Below are 12,572 nucleotides of genomic sequence, written 5' to 3' on the forward strand. Positions count from 1 at the left end.
TTGTTGGATCATCGGCCCTGACATGGTGACATGCGTACCAGCAAAGGAGTTCAAGGTTTATTGCAAACATCGGCATACACTTATTCACATCTGTCGCCATCACACATGACACACTACCACAGCAAGTTGGTGACATTGAGTGGTAGCTGGGGTTACAAGCTGTCAGGCAAGCTAAGCCTGCTCCCGTGTACGCTGCCGCGTTGAAATGGTACTCGCAGGGGGTGGGGGAAAGCTTGCTGCTTGCCTCGGAAGCGGGGCTCATCTGGGCTGCAGAGTTAAATATATTCACTGCATGCCCAATCAAGTTCAATATAATCATTTCAAAATACATGCATATTTTGCAAAAATTCATCCACAGTTTGATATAGGCCATAATTTGATATATCCGTGTTCAATATAACAAGGTTTGACTGCTTTAACGTTAAAGTTTTGTGAGTTAATGCATTTATAAAGTGCTGAAGGCCTCAGGAACTTCAGAAATTAGTTGCTTACAGTGAGTATGTTAAAAAAATGCAGCATTAATTGTAAAAATGATGATAGAAGTTTTGGTGAGCTCTTGGATGTACATTTGGAGCTGTGCTCTGTTTCTGTCTCGTGCATATTGTATGCCTACAATTTGGCAGAAACGGCTTTGAAAGAAGACTTTGAAAAGCTGTGACAGACATATACGTACTGATCGGTCCTCCATGTTTGACTCCAGTTTTCGCAAGAGTTTGATTGTTGTAGCTTGCGTCCTTATACTGCAAGTGCTCTTTGTCATAGGGAATTGGATCATTTCAATAGAGCAGTGCTTTACGGATCTAAGAGGGTCCGCCAGAGCATTTCAGGGGTCTGTGAAGCTCCTTCCGAACCCTCCCCCCCCATTCTTTTGTCCCTTTGGCAAACCTTGCTGGCAATGAGAAATTGTGGCTTTGCTGTGTGACATGTACTTTCTCTGTAGCAAATAGCATCTCCAACATTTGAGTTGTGCGGCAGATGAGAGCAATGTCATTCTCTACTGCAGTGGTTCTCAACCGTTAGTGGGCCTGGGAGCTTTTTAGTGTTCCTCTTGCAAACAATACCCTCTTGCACCTAGAAGTCACCGAAGCCTGCCTTTTGTGTGTCTGGCTTTCTTGCACAGCTGCTGTGTTGTGCAAGAGGGAATTGTTTGACAATGTGACACACATCAGTGTAACAGTCAGCCAGAAAAGGTTAGCATTGAATAAATGTATGGGCAGCATTAGCGCCAGTGAAAATTTATTGTTTGACAATGGGACACGGATCAGTCATATTCATCCCGTCACTTTTCCAACACTAAAAAGCTCCCAGGCCCACTAACGGTTGAGAACCACTGCAGCAGAGAATGACATTGCTCTCATCTGCCGCACAACTCAAATGTTGGAGATGCTATTTCACTTTGACAGTATAGGACATCAGGGGCCCTAGTCAGGCTTTAGCCTCGGCTCCCCTTTCTGTACAGAAAGAAACAATAAAGAAAGAAAGAAAAGCATCGGATGTCACTCAGCCTCACGGTTCCCCGGCAGGAGCGATGGCAGTGACTGTAATTGGTTGCAACTGATTGCTCTTGTCACCTTATACAGGCTGTCTAGAGCAGTGCTGGAAGCAAAAGTGGCTGGAATCGCTCGCTTTTGTCAGTTGTATCACCAGGTGGGAACGGCCTACCTGGCCCCCTCTGTGTGCGTGAGGCAATGCTTGATGGGGCTATGCCACAATGCACGAAGATGATATGCATGATTGGCTCAGCTAACTCCCTCTTCTTTCCTTTTCTTCCTAGCATAAGGCACCTTGTGAACATTGCAGGGGGACGTACAGTACCCGTGGAACTGGGGAGCAGATACACTGATGATGACTGGTCTCAGAAGCTGATGACGCTGGCTTCTTTTGTCCGCACCTACATTCTCAAGGAAGAGGTACGTGCGGTGGTCAAATTGCTGAATTACTTATCTTGGGGCCATGCCCTCTGATGCATGGGGCAGTTTTCTATGCGATATCGGGCCAACCTCTCTCTAGATTTCCTTTCCCCGACCTGATAAGAGGATGGGATCTTTGTCCACAGTGGCTGCGATAATGGCCACAAGTGCGGGGCATTCAAAACTACCTTGAGATGGCCAGAGTTCCTCCAGTATTTTTATTTGCATTCTGAGCAGTTTTACTGGAATGGAAATTTACTTCAGCAAAATCGCAAACAGCAGTGCTGGTTGTGTCTTTTTCTTTTTTGCTGCTGCATTTTTTAACATTGATCAGTGAATTTCTCAGTATACAACAAGTAGAAAATGAAGTTGATGTCTAAACGTCTTTCGCATTCTTGCAAAGCAAGCGATAACATAACAACTCCCCCTCCTTCACCGGCTGGAGGGGGGCGGCTGGCGGGGATAGTATTGATGTATCTGTTGCTGACGAAATCGCTTGCTGCTGCTGTTCTCCTGTGTGCCAGAGAGGTTCAGCTGCACCCTTGCATGCTTTTTTAGCGCTGGTTGCACAAGGCACGAATGTGTTTAGATTTGAGTTGAATGAGTGCAGGTTCTTTCCTTGCTGTATGAGCCGGCCCTACAAGACACGTTGACTGGAAACAAGTGTCTACCGATTTTGAGTGCCAGCACTGGTCTATCATTTCATATCACCAGAACAGGTGTTTGATAAAGGGGACAGTACCTACAAGCTCTCACCACTAATTACTGTGCTCTAGAAATTTGCATATCAACAGCAGCTGAGACATTCCATTGAGTCAAGAAAAGGCTCGGTTTTGCATGCTCAAATGTGCAAACAGAGCGTGCTCCCACTGAAGGGAGGACTACTTGTTGTCTGCTTGAGATTAGTGACAAAATGTGCACCAGGTGGACTTTTTTTTTTTTTTTTGTCTTCCATGGTTTTTAGTTGAAAGGTTTGCATTACGTGCCGTAAAGCACTTCTGCTTTGTCCGCTTTGAGTGAAGCGTAGTGACAGCCAGCATTTTTTGCAATGTTATCTAATGGCTCACTCACAACTGTTTCCAACAGTAGTTTCCTGTTCTAAAAAGGTTCTTTCTCTGGGTACAAGGTTCACCATATTGGTGAATTCTGAATTACTTTGGACCACCTGAGTTCAGTTAGTGGGTTATTTTGCAGCTGCAGTGGCACCGTGAAGTGTAACAATTAAAGTAGTATTTCTTTTTTGTTGACACTGTTGTTTCGTGTTAATTCAGACTCTGGGAGCCACAGGCTATTCTCAGAATTACCTAAGTTTGTATGATCATAAAATATGTATATATATATATATATATATATATATATATATATATATATATATATATATATATATATATATATATATATAGGGCATTTATAACATGCATAGATGGACATACAAAGCAGAGTTATGGTTCTTAGCCCCCTTTCACTGATTGTCAATATGTGAATGGGGATTTGATATTTTGAATGAATGAATGAAAAGTCTTTATTGTGGAATGGCTCTTTGGCCTAATAGGGGGGGAAGAAGGGTGTCGGAGAAGAGACAGAAACAAAGAAAGAAGAGAAAGAAGTGCGTACACACATGCGTGTACATGGTATACATTTGCAATCACATGTGGCGATCGATGCCTGCCTCGTGAGCGAACGCCCAGAGGGAGAGCAGGGTGTCGCGGCTGTTGTTGTTGGGGGTGGTCCATTGATGCAGAGTGCTGATGTGCGGTGGCAGGTACTGGGCACGGAGGTCCCGGTAGCCAGGGCACTCCCACAGCATGTGGGTCACTGTTGGGCACACTTCCATGGTGCATGTGGAGCAGCTCACTATGGGGCCCTGTTCGTGGTCGCCGTCGTCGCTGTCGTCGTCGGCAGCCCCGGGCCTGCATCGGTGGTGGGCCCGCCATTTGGCGAGCACGTCTGCTGTTAGTGCGGCCCCCGCACGTGTCTTGTGGATGAGGACCTGAGCCCCCCGTGGCAGTCCTCGGGGCAGTGGGTGGTGGTTGGTGGGGATGTGCTGCCAAAGGGCGCGCCTTCGCTCCCTCTTGGCTGCCAAAATTTTGGCTCTTGGGTCGGGGTCGTCTGGTGCGGGCGTAGTCTGGGTCACCAGGGCGGAGCGGTCGTCCATTAGCTCGCTCGCCAACGCCTGTGCGGCTCCATCGCCAATGCCACCGGCGTGACCTGGTACCCAGTCCACCCTCACCTCCACTCCATATTGCTGGTACAGCACTGTGCTTGCCATTTTGATCCTGTGAGCAAGCGTGCCATTCCGGGGGGGGGTGCGGCCAAGGATTTTTATGGCCTCTCTACTGTCTGTGTAGATCACCACAATCTCCCCTGTCTGCCTCAGTCCTCGACGGGCCTCCCCACAAACCCCGTCCACTGCACACAGGATGGCGGACAGTGAAATCTGGTCTGGGCTGGGTCGGTGCTCATGCACGTGGATTTGTCTGCATGTGCCGATTGGGGAGATCGCAGCTAGCCTGGCTCTGCGCGTGATGGGGTCCCAGGTGGCTGCCGTGAACACAGAGTTCCGGGTTCTGTCAGTACAGGCAGCTGCTGCTCTACGTTCCGCTTCATGATCCTGCTGATGGCACTTTTTGGAGAGTGGTTTGGGAAGCTTGAGGAGCACATCGAGCCAAGGCTCCAGCAGGCGTGGCAGTTTGGGTGCATCGGGGGGTAGTTCTTTTGTGAGGGTGAGGAGTCCTCTACCCGCAGTTGTATTTTGCCGTCGTAGTTCATGGCCTTCATTGTGTGCCTCGATAAAGGCTTTGAGGGGAGGGAGGCCGGAGTACCTGTAGAGTTCTTCAGTCCTCGTGTGACGCGGCAGGCCAGTTATTGCGCGGAGACATTCGAGATGGAGGACCTCCAGTTGTGCGTAGTGGGTTTGGTTCAATGTGAAGCAAGCTGCTCCGTAGCATGCCTTAGAGGTGAGGGTTGCCAGGCATAATGTCCTGATGGTGCGTGTGCCGGCCATGCTTATGCTTGTTTCATCCAGCGACTTGCCATGGCTGTTGAATTGTGGACATTAAGTGAGCACACAAAAAAGAGGACATGGGGACCAGCGCAAACGACTGATAATTTACTCAGCAATGTATAAGGGCTGTCATGAACCATCACATGGCTATCACATGAGCAAAGGTCCACACATGAGCAGCATACAAATCCCACAACCGAGATAAAACTCACATTGTGTTCCGCACGTCCATTTCTGCATTAGAGAGTGACAGAATGGTCACGTGCTCCCTTCAGTTTTTAAGTATATGAGAGCCTTGCACTATCCGCCCATTCAAGAATTGTAAATTGAATATCAGTGGTTTGTTGGCTCTGGCTAAAACGTGTAAGTACAAGATCGATGAAGTGTTTGGAGAGCAGGAATGTCGTCTTGAAAGGCTGGATTCCCTGTTTCGGTTGGCTAACTGCAAGTGAAAGGCTAGTCAGAGGGGCAGAGTCAGAGGAGAATAAGACACCAACCAACCAAAAGAAAAAGAAAACTTGTGTTACCTCTAATGTGCACTGCTTGTCACATAAGCTCAAAAAGTGGCCACCAAATAAGATGTGTCCTTTTGATTCCCGGCGCAGCACAAAATGGGAAGCGGATGTTGGGCAGCTAACAAGAAGCTTGATGACCGTACTGAGGGCCATAGGGATAAGTGCTTGATACGTCACATGCTACACTTTGTCAAAAGGAACACTGTGTAATATCCCTTTTACGTGTGGGCTGCAGTTTGTCAGTCACACTGGCAGCGACAGAACCTTTAAACTGAGGAAGCACCTGTGAAGCTCAAAAAAAAAAAAAAAAAATGACTTGTTTGTAATTTATTTTAGCTTTGTTCGGCTGCGCGAGCTGCATTGCAACAAGAGGATTCTTTTTTAAAACCAAATTGGAATGCGAAAGTGTTTGAGGATCATGGCAATTTTCAGAGCCAATGGGTTTATGTATTGCCTGCCTTTTTACAAACAATGCCTCTTGCAGCATCTGTGTTACAAGAAGGTGTGGAGTTTAACATTTTCTTTCTATGAATGACGAGCTGCTGTGCTTGCACCTCACTTATGAAAAAAGGTTTTTGGTGGCACAGTTGTTGGAAGACCTGTGCATTGAGCTGGTTGCTTATCTCAGAACTCTACATGAAATGTCACTGACCCCACTGTCCTTGAAATTTTTGCTGTACTTAACAGTGCAATGGGAAAAAAAAATACAGTATGTTTTAAAATTAATTTCTATGTACTCAGCTTTGAATGGATACCAAGTGCAGGGTAAATGCAAAAGCGCTTAACCTGCACACTAAGTGATCCGAAATACAGTCGAGTCCACTTATAACGATACCGTTTATAAGAATATATCGGATATAACGATGAACAGCTATGGCACCGTCAACTTTTGTATTCTTTCTGTGGTAAAATAAACCACTTATTACAATGTTCCAGTGCCACTATATCGGATATAACGATCGAATCCGGTGATATTGTGCACCAAAAGTGCAACAGTGACGACTCTAATGATGCGGTTGCGCAGCCTACTCTGGTAGTGTCTTCGTAGGAGGCCCAATGCGTGACACAGTCCCTCGGGGACTTCGTTTCCGCCAAGGACATTTACCTCAGCTAGGTGAAGCACCTGTAGATGCTCTTGGAAAAGATTTGCGCTAGCTTCACATGCGGCAAACAACGGTGACCGACTGTGGCTTCTTTTCCGCAAATTAGTAGTACCACCACCTTGCTGGCATGCGAATAAAATGTTTTGAGCTCTGCTCCGTCTTTTTATTTTGCAACCCGCTTATAACAATTATCGGTTGTAACGATGGGATTTCCTTGGCACTTGGATATTGTTATAAGTGGACTAGACTGTAATAAAAGTTAATTCATTACAGCATTTTATTGCACCTTGTATTTATTTGTGTTTAAAAGCTTTCTTTCTTTTTTGCGTGGTTGTGTGACTGCTTGAGGGTTATTTTTTTTTTTTTTGTGGTTAAATATATATAGTGACCTTGTTCAGTTACCTTTCTGTGTGATGGAAGGAAACTCAAGGAAAATGTCAATTCACTTTGTGCGTCACTATTTGTTTCACTTAATTTCCTTTAGTATTGCATGAAAGTAAGCTGAAATGCTTCAGAATTGCTGGAGTCTGCTCAGTGACCCTGATTTCCAATATTTTCCCATGACTGTGAGTTTTTCTGTCACGGGATCCTGTTGTCCAGCTCTTGTTGAAACCGCAGCACGTACTATCATTTTTTGCAGGGCCCAGATGTGGGTGTCGGTTACATGGCCCAGCATCAACTGTTCAACCAGGTACTGTTGCCTGTTGGCTTTCTCTTCTGTCCGCTTTCATAATAACCAGGCTCTTTGTTTATTCGATGGGTGCGTGCGCACATGTGTGCATGAGCATTAGCAGTACAAGTGTATCACTCTCCCCTTCTGTGCCCTTTGAGAGGCATCATGCTGCTTGGGTTGTCAGGTAGATAGGTAATCAGCAAATGTTAAAAATAAACCAGTGAATTCTTTCTTGCATTTTGTGGCGCCCCTATGGGGACCGGGCGGCCGTTGTATGGCACCACCGTCGCTTCAGCCAACAGCGCCGCTCGTGGCGAACCGCTCGTCAGTGGAATGCCAGCAGCGGCAGCATAGCGTAGTTGTGCATGGCTTTCTGTCGTTGTACTGCGGCGTGGTTTGCAAAGCGTAGATAACTGCGAGGGCTTTTTTCAGGTCGGTAAATCTTGAAAGCGGAGGCGACCTCTACAAGGCATGCCGTGTATGTGATTTACGCGCAAACTCAGTAATTACATATAGCAGACGACGTGCAATACGCCAAGCTGGAAGTCAAGCTGGAAATGCAAGTCCGTTTCTTCGTGCAAATTTTCCGTACCTGCATGCAGTTTTGCGTGTAAAGGAATATATTTCAACTGAATTATCCTTCAAAGCCGGTGTGTGCAGCCGATCCAGGAATGCTGCGATGCTGGCCTTGGCAGTTGATGACGGAACGGCGTCGTGAACAAGCGAAAGACAAAATTGGGGGTTAGCCCAAAACAGAAGTTGTGATAGACAACGCTCCGTAACTTCATTAACTATGGTAGAAACGTGTTTAATTTCACAGATATACATTTACTAGAGCCATTAGGAATCGTTTACAGAATAAATACCGCAAGATAATAGAACGTTATTGCTTGTCATGGCACAGCATTTCTTTATAAGACTTGCAATGGTTGCTGGCTAGTTGGTTAATGGTTTTTCAAAAAACAATACCTGCGTGGCTGAAGGACGAGAGACAGGAGGGTGCCAAAAACCTGCCCTCAGCTTCACAACTAAATGCTGGGGTCGAGGTTTACAAGCTGCCACCTACACTTAAAAAGTCATGCTCTCCTCCGTCTAGCGACGATGATGGTTTATCGCAAAGCTTTCTCGTGTGGGTTTCTTTAGTTGCCTTCTCAATTTAAACTTTGCCTAGTTGAGCTTTGAATTTGGCCAGCACGCAGTTTGGTCTGTTGATCGCAGCGTGTTTTACTTTGACCCTTTCCCGTTTTATGTCGCACAAAGAAAGCTTCGCGTTCAACCATCGTCGTTGTTACACTGAGGGCTGGATGATTTTTCTGTTTAATTTTGCGCATTCACGCACCCCTCTCCAAATCCAAACTGCTTCCAGTGTGTCGGAAATGCGTCTGTGACTCATGCTGACGCACCTCTATTTGAGGCAACTGGACGCCCATTTTTGGTCTCATTACAAGGCATTACCCGGGTTGCGTTGAGGTACTCAGTAAAGAATGCTTACGCATAAAAAATACTGCCACGTTTTTTAACTATCGGTGCCAGCCTTTATTCCACATAGGGGGTAAAGCGGGAAGGGGAGGAGGGATGGTCTGTAGCTTGGGCTGTTGGGTGGTTGAATATCTTTGGCTCTTTGCAAAATGACCACTACAAATGTGGGAGTTCCCCTTCAGCTCTCAGGCTCCCATGCTGTCACTCACGAAAACCGAAGGCACAAAGCTCACGGTTACAGAAAAAAAAAATTGTAAACTGCCGCGATGTTTCCACAGCCACACGGCAATGGATCTCGCACATGAGTGCCTTTCTCTTCAAAGAACACGTATAGAGGTATCCCCCCGTTAATGCTGGCGTGGAAACCGTTGTCACTGACACCAGTGAAGATAATTTAAAGTGGTGGAAACTAGTACTACTAATAATAGTTTTATTCCCAGTCAGATAGTGCAGAGCCAGGCGCAGAGCGCGGCAAAAACCGCTCATGTCAATGTAGCCCATTTCCAACCTTAGAAGCGTCCATTAAGTTTACGTAGCCATTACGGCATCTAAGAACCCAACACATCTGTCTAGACTTCGCTTCTCGGCATATATCCGCACACAACACCACCAAAACATTCAAAGCACCGAAGCAGACACGGCAAAAACAACAGAAAGCTGCGTAGTCCAATGCACCGGCTCATTCCACTAACGAGGGGAGTGCCGAGTGGTGGCGCCACCCGTCCAGCTGCCCGGTCCCTATACCAGTAATCTGGGTGTCATGAAAGGACAGCAAACCATGTGCACACTGAACAGGGAGCAGGCACATTTGCCCCTTGCCTGACATCACAAACATTTCATGTTTTAAAGGAACATTGACACAGCATCTCGTCTGTCCTGTGCACACTGTACTGCATAATGAAGGTATGCAGTAGATGACATTGGTAGTGCATTTGTGGATTTAGTGGCATGCTGAGTAGTACAGGTGCTCTTAGGTTTCCAGTGTTCAGTCCTGGTACAAAAGACTGTTAGCTTCTAAGCCCTCGGTTTGCGCATAACATTTTGTGAAGAGTTTTGCTAAAGCTGAAGTTAGGGAAATTTCACCATATTCAAAAAATGTCTTGCCAAAACATGCAGCTGATGTCTCATTTTATATTATGTAATAGAATAAGTACCGCGTAATTTTGTGTCAGTATTTAATAAAATTCAAGTTTATAAAATTTTGGGTCAGTGTTTATTAAAATTAGTTTACTGGCCTCATCCTTTTTCTTGTTTTTAGATTGGTGTTAGGTTAACATTGTAGCAGTGCAATTTTTGTAGTCGCAATCTTCCTGAAACTTTTGGTTTGATGTGATGGCTAAAATGCAAGTATCGTATTTAAGTAGGGCAATCTGTTAACCTAATCGTGACAGGAAATGGCAAATCAATGAATAGCATGTTTTTGCTTGCAAATTTCACTAACTACAAAATGCTGGAATGGATTAAGAAACATGAATGCAGTAAGCGCAAATGAAGTATATATTGACAGCTGTCACATATCCCGAGTGTCAAAAAAACTTAAATTGTGTTCTATCAACAATATTGCAATTACTGTATTTATTTCTACTAAATTCACATGTTGCTGAACCAAAGTGGGCCACATTCAAATTTTTGTATGCGCGTGTGTGAGTACATGATCAATTTTCGAGCAGATGTTTTACCTAAAATTTGCAAATGGTTAGTACCGGTGATTGAGCCCACATGCCACTCTGTTCAAAGCAACAACAGTGCTGCTTTATGTACTTAGTTTTATACGATTTTAAGATATTTTTCTGGTGGGAAAATTTTTTTTCTGACCTGGACACAGGGCTTTTTTTATTGATCAGTACAGAAAGAACAGCCAATTGCTAAATTAACCTATAGGGTTGTTGTGTTGAGGGGGGTGGGTACAACCGGTCCTTTCATGAGCCCAACACGAGAAATAATTCCCAGAAGGTACACTGACATCCTGGCACATTACCGCTTGGCACAAAGAACCTTTCCACCTCCACATTTTAACATGTCTCGCGAAGACACAGTCATCTACAGACAGCTCCAGACGAACACATTTCCACATGGTACATTACTACATTCAATACGTCCGACGTTATACACATACAGTTGTAAATTGCGCATAGAGCCATGCACTCTCTTCCACATGGTGGGGGAGTGCCGCCACACACCATCCCTTGCCCCAAACCCAAATCCCTCATTTGAGCAGTTGGTTGACCAGCTCCAACCCGTATCACCAGCAACGTCTGGTAGACTGGGCGAGACAGGCTGCCAAGACCCAGGGCTTCCTGGACTTAAGGAGGTCCCCAACCCAACAACATTGACTGCTCCATTAAACGTTTATTCCTCCTCCTCCTGCCCTAGCTCCTGCTTGTATTTGCAGGCTGTGCTTGCAGGCCCTTTGGATAGGTCAAACTTGTACATGCAAGCAATGCTTGTCAAGGTTCGTTTCCTTGCCATATGATTAATGGGTGAGAGCTGTGTGCCATGTTTCTGAAAGGACAGCTCCAGAGAAAGCTGTGTGACCAAGATGCGTAGTCGTGCTGCTGACCGCTGTGCTTGTTCGCCCAGCACAAAAAAGTGCTTCCCGCACCCTAGTTTTACGTTGTACGGTAAAAGTATCAGTTGATTTTATTTCCTTAGTACCTATATTGACTTCGCTGACTCTTCTCCCGCCTTCAAGTGGCCTTAGATTTTCCTACTAGCGTACCAGTCAGCGAAACGTCGCTTGTGCGCTTGTGCAGCGCTCGTGTGGAGCGACCTGGACTCGGAGCTTGATACAGTGTACAAAACTAACAAAGTAAAGAAACGCCCATTCTTCCATTCACAAACGTGTCGTGGCATAGTTTCAACCGAGTGAACGAATTGCGACGACCCGTCGGCGGCCGGCGGACTAAACGCTGTACCATAAACTTTGGGCCGACTAACTTTGTCGGAAGGTCGGCGAGCCGTGCAGTAGCGCAGTCAAGCCAAGTCATCTCCTCCTGATGTCACACGAAAACGCCACAGAAAATGGGCGAGGATGCAGAGAGGAGGACAGCATTTTCGAATTGATTTTTCTACTAAATAAATTTGCGTAAACGCACTCAGAGTGGTCAAAACATGGCCTATGGACTCCGGACTACAACTTGCACTAGTAATCCCGCGATGTTTATAAATCACTTCAGTGTCCCTTTAATGCTGCCATAGCACTAGACTGATCTCACTGTCATGTACTATCGAGACTGGCCCTCTTTGTGCCCCCGTTGGCCCTTACTCTGCCTTTGTTTCACGAGGACAGGTCTCCACTGCGTACTCTCAGTCATGCACGCGGCCAGCCACTTGCTTTCATTCACTTCTTGGCTGGCTTACCCGGTTGGAAGGTTCACTTGGCGCTTCAAGCACCCCACAACCTCGTCATGGAGAGGTCGATTGTCAGTGTTTGAAGTTCTTCTATGATAAAAACTGTGCATTATATTGTTAAACCAAGGAGGTCTAAAAACAACTTCTGGAGTGGAAGTGGTGCCACACTGTTAAAGCCGGCAGCCGCCATTTTGCTCCAGGCAGAAAACGTGAAAGCGGCCACTTGGGGCCACGCAGCAGTGATGGCATTGTAGGGGTTCTCTGCTTCTCTCGTGTTAAAACGCTTCTGAACACTATGGTGATCTTGAGTATTGCTTTCGGCTGCACGAATCGTGCGATGCAGCAGGCAAGGATAATTTTTTATGGGTATGTATACGCGACTTCTGGGGAAGCCTTTTGCCTGTTGTCGGCGCAGTAGTGCCACACATATCAGAATTCATGATTCTGAAAGTGCATGGTTGCGCATTCTGCGATGATTGCTGCACTGAGCCGCTATCCAGTGACCTGCCAGCAGCTGTGAAAACAAATGGTATTGCC

At 46.1% G+C, this 12,572-nt stretch overlaps 1 protein-coding gene across 2 annotated transcripts in view; it reads left to right on the forward strand.

Moving 5' to 3' along the window:
• Positions 1-12,572, forward strand: part of Jmjd5 (Jumonji domain containing 5) — a 38,019-nt gene that overhangs the window by 12,850 nt on the left and 12,597 nt on the right. For both annotated transcript variants that reach the window (XM_077686104.1, XM_077686103.1), the window contains exons 5-6: positions 1,775-1,910; positions 7,173-7,223. In XM_077686104.1, the coding sequence (XP_077542230.1) occupies positions 1,775-1,910; positions 7,173-7,223 (187 nt within the window). The remainder of the gene's footprint in view (positions 1-1,774; positions 1,911-7,172; positions 7,224-12,572) is intronic.

Source organism: Haemaphysalis longicornis, unplaced genomic scaffold, assembly GCF_048455015.1.
Source record: "Haemaphysalis longicornis isolate Haplotype H1 unplaced genomic scaffold, Haemaphysalis longicornis Haplotype H1 scaffold_1, whole genome shotgun sequence".
NCBI lineage: Eukaryota > Metazoa > Arthropoda > Arachnida > Ixodida > Ixodidae > Haemaphysalis > Haemaphysalis longicornis.